This window comes from Myotis davidii, unplaced genomic scaffold, assembly GCF_000327345.1.
Source record: "Myotis davidii unplaced genomic scaffold, ASM32734v1 scaffold199, whole genome shotgun sequence".
In the NCBI taxonomy this organism is placed as follows: Eukaryota; Metazoa; Chordata; class Mammalia; order Chiroptera; family Vespertilionidae; genus Myotis; species Myotis davidii.
In genome coordinates, this window is record NW_006290680.1 from 4,090,956 (window position 1) to 4,104,092 (window position 13,137).

At 47.7% G+C, this 13,137-nt stretch overlaps 1 protein-coding gene across 3 annotated transcripts; it reads left to right on the forward strand.

The window, feature by feature from the left end:
* Window positions 1–12,559, forward strand: TTPAL (tocopherol (alpha) transfer protein-like). 3 transcript variants are annotated; one of them, XR_001513861.1, is made up of 6 exons: window positions 1–41; window positions 4,148–4,607; window positions 5,497–5,690; window positions 7,026–7,136; window positions 9,511–10,261; window positions 11,547–12,559. XR_001513861.1 is itself a non-coding variant. In XM_015563932.1 (5 exons), exons 2-5 carry the CDS (start codon window positions 4,163–4,165, stop codon window positions 9,787–9,789), a joined length of 1,029 nt encoding a protein of 342 aa, XP_015419418.1. In that variant the 5' UTR covers window positions 1–41; window positions 4,148–4,162; the 3' UTR covers window positions 9,790–10,796. The 3 variants fall into 3 exon arrangements, 1 of the variants encoding a protein (XP_015419418.1); XM_015563932.1 differs by lacking the exon at window positions 11,547–12,559 and having other exon boundaries at window positions 9,511–10,796; XR_001513862.1 differs by lacking the exon at window positions 1–41 and having other exon boundaries at window positions 4,111–4,607.
* The last annotated feature ends 578 nt before the right edge of the window (window positions 12,560–13,137 follow it).

The following is a 13,137-nucleotide window of genomic DNA, read 5'->3' on the forward strand; positions in this document are numbered from 1 at the left end:
CCCGCCGCCGCTGCCCCGCGCTCCGCCCCGTAACCGGGCCGGTGAGTGCCCGCGAGCCCGTCCGTGGCCCTGGGGGCCGGGGGAAGGGACCCTTGAGAGGGAGGGATAACCGGAAGTGGGGGACCCGAGGAGAGAGACCCCAGGCAATGGGGACACCTGGGGAAGGGGTGACAACCGGAAGTGGGGGTCTCGAAAGGCTGCTACCGGACGTAGGGTCTGTGGGGTCGCAGGAGCGATGGCATCCTGACCTCTCCTTGCTTGGGTGGCGTGGAGAGGAAGGTGGTGCTCACAGGGTGATGGACTCAGGTGAGGAAGCTTCATGGCTCCACCCTAACGAGTGGGGTTTGCACTCCCCCCTGTTCCCCCATCAGCTCCGTGCCTGACAACTGCCCAGACCCTGGAGACTAGCCTGAGGCTCCGGGGAGTGCAGAGCCCGCCGGGTGTGTGCCCCTGGGCACAGTACTTACCTTCACATCAGCTGCTGGTGGTGCTGAGCTCCCTCAAGGGCCAGGCACTGGGGCAGCGGTTCTCAACCTGTGGGTCGCGACCCCTTTGGGCGTCGAACGACCCTTTCATAGGGGCTGACTAAGCCCATCGGAAAACACATATATAATTACATATTGTTTTTGTGATTAATCACTATGCTTTAATTATGTTCAATTTGTAACAATGAAATTGGGGGTCACCACAACATGAGGAACTGTATTAAAGGGTCGCGGCATTAGGAAGGTTGGGAACCACTGCAATGGGGAGATCTGTGAACATGCCAGGCAAATGGTCTGCCCCCGTGGAATTTACATCCTAGTGGGCAGTTTCCTCCCACTTACAATGGGAGGAGTAATAGAGCCGGCACCAAATATAGTGAAGATTAAAAGAAAAGTTCTTATTCACCACGGTAGGCTCGATGCATGGTAAATGCTCATACATATTATCGCTTCATTATTTCACTAAGTTAAACTTCCTAAGGCAAAGAATTATATTGTTCGCTGTTGCATGCCCAGTGCGTGTGGGCACAGTGCCTGACTCATAGGGTAGGTGATCAGTGATTCCTTGATAATGACAGGTTGGTGAAGCAGACCCTGAGGAGTGTTTATGTCATAACACTGGACTGCCGTTTCTGAAAGAAATAGGTGCTGCGGAACACTGGAGGGAGTTGCCCTGGGGAATCAGGGAAGGCTTCACAGAGGAGGTGACATTGAAGCTGGGTCTGGAACGTGATGAGTTGTCTGGGTGGGAACAGACAAGGAGAGGAAATTCCAGGCAGAAATATCATAAATGCACGAGGTGTTCTGAGAATGATGGGACATTGGTTTGTTTTGACTGACATTACTATGCATTGAGAGGTGGGAAACTAGGAGACGGGCTGGAGAAAGACACTGAGGCTGGGGCATGGACGTGGACATGACAGTCTTCCTCCTGGGTAAGCACTGGATTGCGATTACAGGCATCTGTTGGTAACTCCCATGGAAATAGAGCCCAGGGTGGATCCTACGAATCTATGCTTGTTCCATTCCTTGCTCAGCATACCTCTGCCACGCAGATTAAACTCATTCAACAAATATTTATGGAGCTCGGACTGTGTGCCTGGCACCCTGTTAGGTGCTGGGTTTAAGGTGATGAGCAAGACAGTTGTGAATGTGGCTCACAAATTGCCTACAGACAACAATGGCGTGGAGAAGTGCTATGTCAGAGGGCTGTGGGGAGGCTCGTAATCCGACCTGGAGTCCGAGAAGGCCTTCTGCTTCAAGCACCGTCCTCTCTCACCTGGTTAGTGCAGCGGCCTCTAAATGGTCTCTTCACTTCCATCCTCATCCCCTTCCAGTCCATTTGCAAGACAAAATATAAATCTGGTCATGTCACTCGACTCAAAACCCTCTTGGCTCCCACCAAACTCAAGGGCAACCTTATTGGCCCACAAAGCGCTGGTCCAGTGGATACCTCCCTAAATTCACCTGCTAGTACTCTCTGCCTTGCTCACTTGGCTCTAGCCACACCGGCCTCTCTGTTCCTCGAAAAAGCCAGGCAGATTCCTGCCTCAGACTTCACCCTTGTTCCCCCAGATACCTGCCTACACAACTTGCTCCCTCGTCTCCTTTGTCTTTGCTCCATTGTCACTTGGGTGAGGCCTTCCATGACCACCCTATTTACAATTGCAATTCTTGTTCCCAGATACATTCAACCCCCTTCCTGCTTTATCCCTCTCCATAGTGCTTATGGAGAATATATAGTTTATTTTGCTTATAGCACCACCACCCCCCCCCCCCGCCACTAGTATCTAAGCTCAATGAAGGCAGGATTTTATATTCACTGCTGCGTCCTCAGTGCCTGGAAGTGGGCCTGGCACATAGTAAGTGCTCAATATTTGTTGAATGAATGAAGTGGCATCTAATTGGAACTTAAGGATGAATCAGTCAGGTGATGAACTAGAGGAAGAGCATATTAGTTGGAGGAAACAGGATGTGACAAGACAAAAAAACACCTCTGGGAGGAAGTGAAAAAGGCTGGGTAGGGCTGGCGGCTAGAATGCAAGGAATGAAGTAACCTGGCCACAACAGCTGCCGGGCACTTGCGCATGACTGGCTACATGCAGAGACCTCTGAGGTGGTCCCTGCCTTCCTTGAGCTCCAGGGGTTCAGTGCAGCCCATGGACAAGAGCTTGGGCTTTGGAACTGGACAGCCCTACTGCTGTCTTATTCTAGGAATATCTAAGGCAGCCGTTTTTCGTTTCTGCGTTTCACTTGATAAGTGTGTTGGTTCTGGCCTTCTAAGAAGCAGAAACTAAAATGAGATTAGACACGCAAGAAAGCCACTGGCAGCAACGCCCATGAAGCACAGAGGGAGGGGAGCTGGCCCTGTGGAGGCGGTTCGGGCAGTAAGTCTCCGACTGCACGCGGGTCCATGAAAGGGTCGGCTGGCCAGGCGGATGGGGAGTCCCCGAGGCAGAGAGTTACCTGGTAGAGGGGTCCCATGTCTCAGTCATTGGCTGGGGGCCAGTCTGTGCAAAGCGTGGACCCCTGGATGGCGGATCCAGGGGGAAAGCAGCTGGGCCATCCGTCAGTTATGCGTCACCCCAGCAGGAGGTCTGATGAGTTCCATTTCATGACCACCATGATAAGTCACATTGCATATGGTAAAAAAAATTCAAACAGTGCAGTAAAAAGCCTCCCCTGCCTCAAACATCCAGTTCTCCAGTTGTTCTCTGGGAACCATTGGCAACAGTTCCTGTATCTCTTCTCAGAAATTTTGGGTGTATTGACAAGTGTATGTATGTATATATTTTAGAAACATAAACGCAATTATTTGTATTGATTTCAGAGAGGAAGGAAGAGGGAGAGAGGGTTGGAAACAACAATGATGAAATCATTGATTGGCTGCCTCCTGCATGCCCCCTACTGGAGATGGAGCCTGCAACCCAGGTGTGTACTCTGACCAGGAATCGAACCCTGACCTCCTGGTTCATAGGTCGATGCTCAACCACTGAGCCACACCTGCTGGTCAAACACAACTATTTTATATACATTGTTCTGCGACTGCTTTCCCCCCCTCCCCCTCAGCTTATATTTCCATGACTAAATAGTATTCCATTCATATGGTGATATTACTTAACCAGCCTCCAGCTAGTAGGTAAAGTATTTCCAGTTTTTTGCCATTATAATCCCACCACCTTTTTTTTGGTGTATAGGACGACACTCTAACCAACTGAGCCACCCGGCCAGGGCTAAATTTTGATAGATAATGACAAACTGCATTCCAAAGAGGCTACCTAACTTATTCTCCCAACAGCAAGCATATCAGAGTACCCATTTTGCATTTTGCCCATCTGAATTTCAGAGTTGTTTTAATTCACATTTCTTTAATTACGAGTTACATCGAGCATCCATGCATACATCTGTGAGCAAAACCACGGTGTTGGGTGAGGAGTGTGTGTTTCCTGCTGTAGGTCTGGGTGCCCCTGTGGAGATTCTAACTTAATTCAGCCTTTCAGATCCAGGTCACCCCTCCACCCCAGTTGAGACCCAGTGCTCTGAAGTTACTTGGCTTAACAAAAAACGTTCTAATCCCCCCGCATCAGCTGCCCTGGGGTTTGAGATGACCAGTTAAGAAGGCCGCACTTTATTAACTCCGCTTGGGGCATCTGTTTTGACAGGCACCCTGGTAGCTAATGTCAGAAGAAAGTGACTCTCTGAGAACTAGCCCTTCTGTGGCCTCACTTTCCGAAAATGAGCTGCCACCAGCACCCAAGCCTCCTGGCTACGTGTGCTCGCTGACGGAAGAACTGGTCGCCAAGGCCAGGGAAGAGCTGCAGGAGAAGCCGGAGTGGAGACTCCGAGATGCGCAGGCCCTCCGAGACATGGTGCGGAAGGAGTGCCCGGGCCTGCGCACCGCTCTGGACGACGCCTTCCTGCTGCGCTTCCTCCGGGCCCGCAAGTTCGATTACGACCGGGCCCTGCAGCTCCTGATCAACTACCACAGCTGCAGGCGGAGCTGGCCCGAGGTCTTCCAGAACCTGAAGCCGTCGGCCCTGAAAGAGGTCCTCGCTTCCGGATTCCTCACCGTGCTGCCCCACACGGACCCGCGGGGCTGCCATATCCTCTGCATCCGCCCAGGTTTTGCCCTAGGCTGTGGTGGGGTGCTTGTGCACAGCCCCGGTTTGGGATGCGTCTGTCCCGCCCCTCACCCCGTTTCCTTTTCCCTTTTATCCCCTCCATGTGTTAGTCAAGGCCTTTCGATGGCAGATAACAAACCCTACTCAACCCGGCTTACGAAAAAAGGGAGGATTTAGTCTGAGGAGACAGGAGCGTCTCACAGAACCAAGCCCAAACTGCATGGTTAGCATGGGAAGAGGTGGTTCCCCAAGGAAAATCAGGGTGGTGTCCTGAAGATAAAAGGACACATCTGATGGCAGATGTCCATTAAGATAAGTACTATTGCCCTGGCTGGTGTGACTCAGTGGTTAGAGCATCATCCTGCGCACCCAAGGGATGCGCCATCAAGGGCACGTACCTGGGTTGCAGGTCGATCCCTGGCCCTGGTCTGGGTGCATGTGGGAGGCAACTAATTGATGTGTCCCTTTCACATCCATGTTTCTCTCTCTCTCCTCCCCTTTCCCATCCCCTCCCTTTCACTTGCTCTAAAAATCAATAGAAAAAATATCCTCAGGTGAGGATTAGCAAAAAATAAAAATAAAATAAGTCCTGTTATCCCATTCTATTTATGAGGCGATGAGGACTCAGAGTAAGGAAGTAACTTGCCCAAGGTGTAACTTCAGAGTTCACACTTTGACTTCAACACAATTGCAATTTCCATTTCAGGAGTTAAGAAATGTCAGCTGCTGCTGAAGGTGTCCGATTTCCTAACCTCAGTAGAGCCATGCCAGTAGAATATCATCTTGCCTTTCTGTTTTTAAAGGACAGTTTTAGCACAGAGATCAATCTTAGCCTGTCTGGTTGTTTGTATGTATTTATGTAACATACTGACCATCTCTTATGACCTTAGACAGATGGATACCGAGCAGCTATCCAATCACCGAAAACATCCGAGTCATATACTTGACATTGGAAAAGCTCATTCAATCTGAAGAGACCCAAGTGAATGGAATTGTAATTCTTGCAGACTACAAAGGAGTGAGCTTATCAAAAGCATCTCACTTTGGCCCTTTTATAGCCAAAAAGGTGATTGGCATCCTTCAGGTATGGCCTCCATTTGTCGTGTGCCTTTCTGTTGTTTTGGCTTCCCCAGGGCCCTGTCCAGTTACCCATGTCATACGCACACCCCACTTCCGGCTCCTGCAATCAGAAAAATACGAAAGCATTGAAAGATCTATTTACCACTCATTCCCCTGAGGGTCTCCAGTAGTTTCTGAGGTACCTTTAATCTAGGCAAAATCAGCTTTCGGACAAGACTCCAAAAACCAGAGAAATGCTTTTTTGCTCTTTCTTTTTGGTCAAGAAGACAGAGGAGAAATTCTCCTAACAAATGAAACTGAGAAATTATGTTTCTGCCCAAGGTGATAGAGCTGCCCAGCCGCCTGTGGGACCGGGGTGGGGAGCGTTGTTGGACTGTTTGGCCCGATGCTGTCACCCCTCAAGTTGTGTCTCAGAGCACAAGTCACTGAGACCGTCGGGTCCTTATATATCTCCACAGTGTGTAATGGTTTGCAGAGCACTTTACGGTCATCGTAACCCATTCAGTGCTTCGAGGAATCCTTTCAGATAGACAAGTCAAGAATTACTTTCCTTTTTCGGTCGCCGGGGAAACTGAGACCTAGCAGATACCGTGTGGCCCAGGTCTCTCTGGCTTGACTCCTAGCTCATTCTGACCCAGCCCGTGGGTGCTGGCTCTTGTGAGCTGTGGGGACCAGAGACAGAACAGTTCTCCATGTGTCTGAGGCCCCTGCGGTGCCCCAGGCTGGTATGTAAACATCCACGTCACATTTGGTCGTTATTGGAAGTTTGAATTCTGGCTTTGAGGCAGCGCTCTGGATTTCCTTGGCGTCCACTCTTCTGATGCCTCCTGCTAAATCCCATGTAGATGTCAGGGTCAGCATAATGAGTTTAGATTATTGTTTCCTGTAAGATGATCTGAGAGACAAAATTCCAGGGTTAAATAAATTTGGGAAATAGGGTAAAGCAAGTCCCTTCCTTGTGAATGTCACTGTACAGTAAACATTTACATTTAAGGCTCTGAACAGTCCTGCAGTTAAAGGAAATCTGTTTGACTATATTTAGTTTGCTACTTCTCAAACTCATTTACCTACCTGGACGCTTTTTTACATCACACCTGGTAGCATCCCGAGGAATACACTTTGGGCAACTCTGATTCAGAAGGTCTGATACTTACTAGATCCATCCACATAGGCTCAGACCACTTTTTACCTCCCTGTATTGCCCCTACTTGTGTTTCTTTGAGGAGACCTTGAGAATCAGACCAGACTGAAGAAGATTTCACTGGGGGAGGCAGGCTGTGGTAACTGACAGTTTGCAAATATTCCATATGTTCTAACATCCCCTTCCCTTCCCCCACAGGATGGCTTTCCCATTCGGATAAAAGCGGTCCATATCGTGAATGAACCTCGAATATTTAAAGGCATTTTTGCCATCATAAAACCATTTCTGAAGGAGAAAATAGCAAACAGAGTAAGTGTGATGATCCTACTAAAGATACTTTAATTTTGTTTCTGCTTCCTTATTGGTGACATCTATAAATTTAATTGTGACATCAGTAGTCTTATCTTAGTTTATTATTCTTGCCCTGGGACTATTAATTTGGAAAGTTCAGTGAACAGTCCTTTCTGTGAGGGGGAGATGAATAAGAATATAACATTTGACAATAGAGAGAGCAGAGCCAGGGTTGTTATCTAAGAGCTTCCCTGCTCTGTAATCAATCAGACTTTTTCATATCCTGGGCTGAGCATTGTAAACCAACATATTTTACATGTAAGAGGACATGGAAAAGGGTCGTCATTGGGCAGGTGGTGAAGAAGAATTATGGAGATTTCTCACTACAGCTCCTTGGGTTTCAAAATACTATTTAAGCCTTCCCATCTACCTAATCTGTAGTCCTGTGTAGAGTGTGTGGAATAATTCAAGGTTTATGAGGTAGGTGAGCTTTTAGCTTAACTCTTATTTAAGAACAGGTAAATGACACTTGAAAAGATGGGAGAGCCTTTTCCAGCACCGAGATTGAAATATGGTGGGTGGTAGTTTTCCGCTCCCTAGGCTTAGGAACATTGTGATCACTCCAAGGACTGGGACTTGAATTATATATATATATATACATACATACACACACATACATACACACACACACACACATATACATATACATACACACACACACATATACATATACATATATACACATATATATGTATATACGTATATATATATATATTTTTTTTTTCCCAAAGAGGAAGCACAGAAAGACAGAATCTCAAGATTGCAAGGGAGAGAACTTAAAATCCAGATCCCCAGTCCTTTTTCTGAAGACTTTAAAAAAATTTTTTTTTACTGATTTCAGAAAGTCAGGGAGAGAGAGACAAACATCAATGATGAGAGAGAATCATTGATCGGCTGCCTCCTGCACACTCATGCTCTCCACTGGGGATCAAACCCACCACCCTGGCATGTGCCCTGACCAGGAATTGAACCATGACCTCCTGGTTCATAGGTCGACGCTCAAACCCTGAGCCACACCAGCTGGGCTCCCTGAAGGTTCTAATTCATCAGCTCAGGGGTACAGCCCAGGAGTCTGTGCTTTTAAAATCTAGGAGATTCTGACGCACAGTTAGGTCTGAGAACCGCTAACTCAGCGGCCTCCACGCCTGGGTTTGGGCCGGTGTTGGTTCCTGGAGCTCCTATTTGGAACTTGCTTTTTCCAAAGCAGCCTTTGGGCCAAGTCTTCTTTTCACACCTGTGAAATGGCCTTATCTGTGGCCCACAATCTTCTTCCTTTGGTCCTTCATATGTTCATTCATTCATTCAAAAATATTGATCAAATACTACATGGAGTATGTTCTAGATAAACAAAATAGACCAAATTCTCAGTCCCCAGGAAGCTTACATGCTAGGGCAGGAGTGGAAAACGTCTGGTCCACAGGCCGTGTAAGGTCCACAAAATCATTTGGTCTGGCCCTGCCAAGGCAATAGGGTGAGTCAAATGAATGTTTGACCAAAGATAGCAGGCTAATTTTTAAGTTAATAATTTTGTGTGGCCCGAGAATGAGGTTATGAATATCCAACTGGCTCTTGGCAGTAAAAGGTTCCCCACCCCTGTTCTAGGGAGACATAGACAACGGATTATATGTTACCTGGTATTAGAATGTGATGAGTGCAATGGAGAAAAATGAAGCAGTGAAAGAAGTTAGTGAGTGTGGGAAGGGGGAAAGGATTGTAGTATTCAATAGGGTGGTTAGAGGTAGCGTCATTGAGAAGTTGGCGTTTGAGTAAAGAATTGAAAGAGGGAAGAGAATGAGCCTTACAGATCCCTGGGACCAGCAACAGCCCAATCCTGGGGTGGGAGCACGCCTGGCATACTGGAGGAGCAGCAGCGGGGAAGCAGGAGAAGGGGGAGGCAGAGCAGTAACGGGGGCTAGATCATATGGCCTTTGGCGTTTAGTCTGTGAGGGGAGCACTGGACAGTTGTACAGAGGAGTGACGTGATCTGACATCACTGAAATGAGCTTAGATTGTGGTGGGACAAGGGTGCAAGCAGGGAGACCAGGAAGGAGGTGTTGTGGGAGTCTGGGTAGAAACGATGGTGGCATGGTGCCATTAGGGTAGCAGTAAGGTGGTTGGATTCTGGGTATATTTTCTAGGAGCAGCCAACAGGGCACTTGGTATAAAGAAAAGAAAATTAAGAATCCTCAAGCTTTTCAAGGAACTGGAGGGGTAGAGCTGCCATCATCCATTCCTTTATTCATTCAGGATACTTGAGCACATGGCATGAATGAGGTGAGTGAATTACTGATTAACCTAAGGCCAGGTGTGTTTTCATTTCCTTCCCCTCTAGTTTTTCCTCCACGGGTCTGACCTGAACTCTCTCCACACAAACCTTCCAAAAAGTATTCTCCCCAAGGAGTACGGGGGCACAGCTGGCGAGCTGGACATTGCTGCCTGGAACGCGGTGCTGCTGGCCTCGGAGGAGGACTTTGTGAGAGAGTTCTGCCAGCCTGTCCCCGCCTGCGACAGCATCCTGGGGCGGGCCCTGCTGCCCGAGGGGCTGCCCTCAGAAGCGCAGTGTGATGACTCCATGCGGGCTGTGAAATCACAGCTGTACTCCTGCTATTAGCCAGTCCCTTGTGAGCACCACCAGCTTTCAGTCCTTTCCTTTTTTTCTTTGAGGAGGCACAGGAGAATTTTAGGTGCCATGGATTCTTGCTCCTTGTAATTAAGCCGCAGCATGGAGGACAAGCTGAGCGTGAGCGAAAGGGCATGCCCTTGATCACTTGAATTATTCCATGAAGACATGGAAAACGTTCCCAGTGATTCCCAAATTTGTGGAATACCAGTTTGCAACCATTAATATGGAAGTTGTTTCTGGTTCTTAAACATCTCAAAGCAGGAAGAATGAGGACCAAAGTCACTTTGATCCCATCTTCAGGAGAAAACAACCCAATTAGCCAGTCAGCACACTCCTATGAAACACTTGGGTCCAGCCTGCATGGTGGCCACATGTGAGACTTTAGGAGTTTGTGTCTCTCACATGAACCCTAACTCCAGACTTCAGTTGCTCATCAGGAATCTACAAGTTTTTAGCCCAGGTACCTGTTGCCATCATGGGTTTGGAAAGCACCTTATCTGAATCGGGCACACAGCGGGACGTCAGCAGCTTGACCAGGGACTTCCTGATCAAGTTTGGGAGCCAAGACTTCAAGCGCCTGTGGGATTCATTGGTTGAATCTTGCAGTAGAAACTAGTTTTCCCAAATCCGTAAAGCCTTAGTCTGGTTCTCAATAGAATCATGCAAGGTCCTAGAAATATACAATTTTATTCAATCTAAAATACTGGAGGCCAGGCCTGTGTAGCTAAAAGAATGCTGGCCTAAGAATTAAGAGACCTGAGCTCCAGCCTCAGATGTGTGGCCATGGATAAGACGTGGGCCTCTGTGAGCCTCAGTTTCCTCATCTGTAAAATCATGCTCAATGAAATGACACATAGGGCCCTTTGGGCTGCTGAGGTTCTGGGGTTTGATTTAGTTATTGGATGTTAGACATTGCTTTTCCGCCTAGAACAGCAGTTCTCAACCTGTGGGTCGCGACCCCTTTGGGGGTCGAACGACCCTTCACAGGGGTCGCCTAAGACCATCGGAAAACACATATATAATTACATATTGTTTTTGTGATTAATCACTATGCTTTAATTATGTTCAATTTGCAACAATGAAATTGGGGGTCACCACAACATGAGGAGCTGTATTAAAGGGTCGGGGCATTAGGAAGGTTGAGAACCACTGTGTCTAGTCTAGAGTGTCATCTTTCTAGGCCAGTGGTTCTCAACCTTCCTAATGCATGCTCAATGAAATGACACATAGGGCCCTTTGGGCTGCTGAGGTTCTGGGGTTTGATTTAGTTATTGGATGTTAGACATTGCTTTTCCGCCTAGAACAGCAGTTCTCAACCTGTGGGTCGCGACCCCTTTGGGGGTCGAACGACCCTTCACAGGGGTCGCCTAAGACCATCGGAAAACACATATATAATTACATATTGTTTTTGTGATTAATCACTATGCTTTAATTACATATGAATACTTTAAAAATAGGTCACAGAAAAAGCCTACAATTATAATAATAAACAGTACATTCTTAATCATCTCCCTATCTGTGTAAATGCATGATAAAGGGTCCAGAAAAATTACAACAAAGTGATAAGTGGATATCACTCTAGGCCAGTGGTTCTCAACCTTCCTAATGCCACGACACTTTAATACAGTTCCTCATGTTGTGGTGACCCCAACCATAAAATTATTTTCGTTGCTACTTAATAACTGTAATTTTGCTACTGTTATGAATCGTTATGTAAATATCTGATATGCAGGATGTATTTTCAGGGGTCGCGACCCACAGGTTGAGAACCGCTGCCTACATGCATGTGGCTGGATCCTGTTTTCCGTGCTACACCTGAGCCTTTCCAAGAGGCATGTGTCAGTCACCATTTGGCCTGCCTTTAAAGAAACAAGTATGTATGTCCTGGAACTCAGTGATACCAACCTCCTTTTTGTAGTGAGGGTTAAACTTGAATGGCTTTTGTGAGGGCAGGCAGGTGAGATGACCAGGATCTTGTATGAATTCCATCCCTGAGATTCTGGTGGTATATTGTAAAGCTGGCAGCAGGGAATGGTTAAGTTACTTGGGATTCTGAAATTTTGGTCTCTGGAAATGAATAAAGGGCAGGTTATTGCTGGGTCACTTCTGATGGCCCTGCCCTCCCAAACCCACGGAATTTCTCTCTTTGTTGTGGATGGGCACACTTTAATCTGTCCAGCCAGGCTGGGTGTTTGTTCTGCATTTCAATACTTTAGACTCATCCTGTCAAGAATTTAGCCTTTGCCCGGGTGTCATATTAGTGGTTCACCTCGTGGCTTTTGACCTATTTCCTTTCCTATTCATTCCATGTAAACGATGATGTTAAAGTAACAAGTACTATGTGTTGTGTGTGTGACTTCTCTGTGCACTTACTAGGCCACCAGGCAAGGTGTAAGTGAACAGTGCACCGAAATTCAAAGGCCAGTCTCTTGCAAATAAGCTGTTCATCTTTATAGCACTTTAAAAGTCTGGAGAAGTTGTTGGTAGAAGTTAGGTACCTCATTAGTGCCAATTCTAGGGAAAGTTCTTTTCACCATAGATACTAACCCTGGATCCTCTAGGACCTGGCTTAGCTGAAAGTGTCAAAATGCACACCCCTGGCTGCCTCTAGTTCCGTCTGACAGTGATGGTGTGACCAGGATTGCTGAAAAGATCTAAACAGGACAAGTGGGGTGGCTAATGTAGGTAGAGGTTCAGGACCCATCTGCCTGGATGGGAAAATTAGTTAGAGGCTTTCCTAGTTCCCAAAGAGTTTTTTTTTAAAAGGGGGGCGGGGGAACAGCTAGACAGAGAGAAATGAGTTGCTCAGCCCCACCAAGTTTCCAAGGTTGAAACTGCATTCCATCCCATTGCCTTTGTCTAGGTGACTTCAGTAGGAGCGGCCAAGCTCCCCTAGAGAAGCATCTCAGAGCCCAGGAAGGATGCTGTTCAGGCCTTTGTCATTGAGCCCAGGAGCTGTTTCAGCTTCTGAAAGGAGTCAGAGCCAGGGTTTGTCTGCTTGCCTTCCAGAGCTGCTGCTTTGTTTTGGCTCAGAAGAGGGATCCGATAGTTTTGGCACCTGAGGAGTTTGAGCCAAACTGCGAAACCAGGACCTCCCTGGGTGAAGATCAAGGCAGCCTGTGTTCGACTTCACCAGCATTTCCAGTTCCCCGGCAGGGGGATGGGCATGATCAAGGGAGCGCACAGGGAGCCATACTCATTAGTGGAGGCACACAGACCGCGCAGCAGTGAGCAGTGGAGAACGGGGAACGGGGAGTGCTTTCCTTTAGGAAGACACTCCAGCCCATTCCACAGGCTCCTGAGAATGAACTTTCCCCACAAGTCAGGGCAGTGTGC

Coding starts and splice junctions, on each gene's coding strand:
- TTPAL (XM_015563932.1), top strand. CDS start 4,163: ATGTCAGAAGAAAGTGACTCTCTGAGAACTAGCCCTTCTGTGGCCTCA. Junction 5,691..7,025: donor AGGTGATTGGCATCCTTCAG/GTATGGCCTCCA, acceptor CTTCCCCCACAG/GATGGCTTTCCCATTCGGAT. Junction 7,137..9,510: donor AGGAGAAAATAGCAAACAGA/GTAAGTGTGATG, acceptor CTTCCCCTCTAG/TTTTTCCTCCACGGGTCTGA.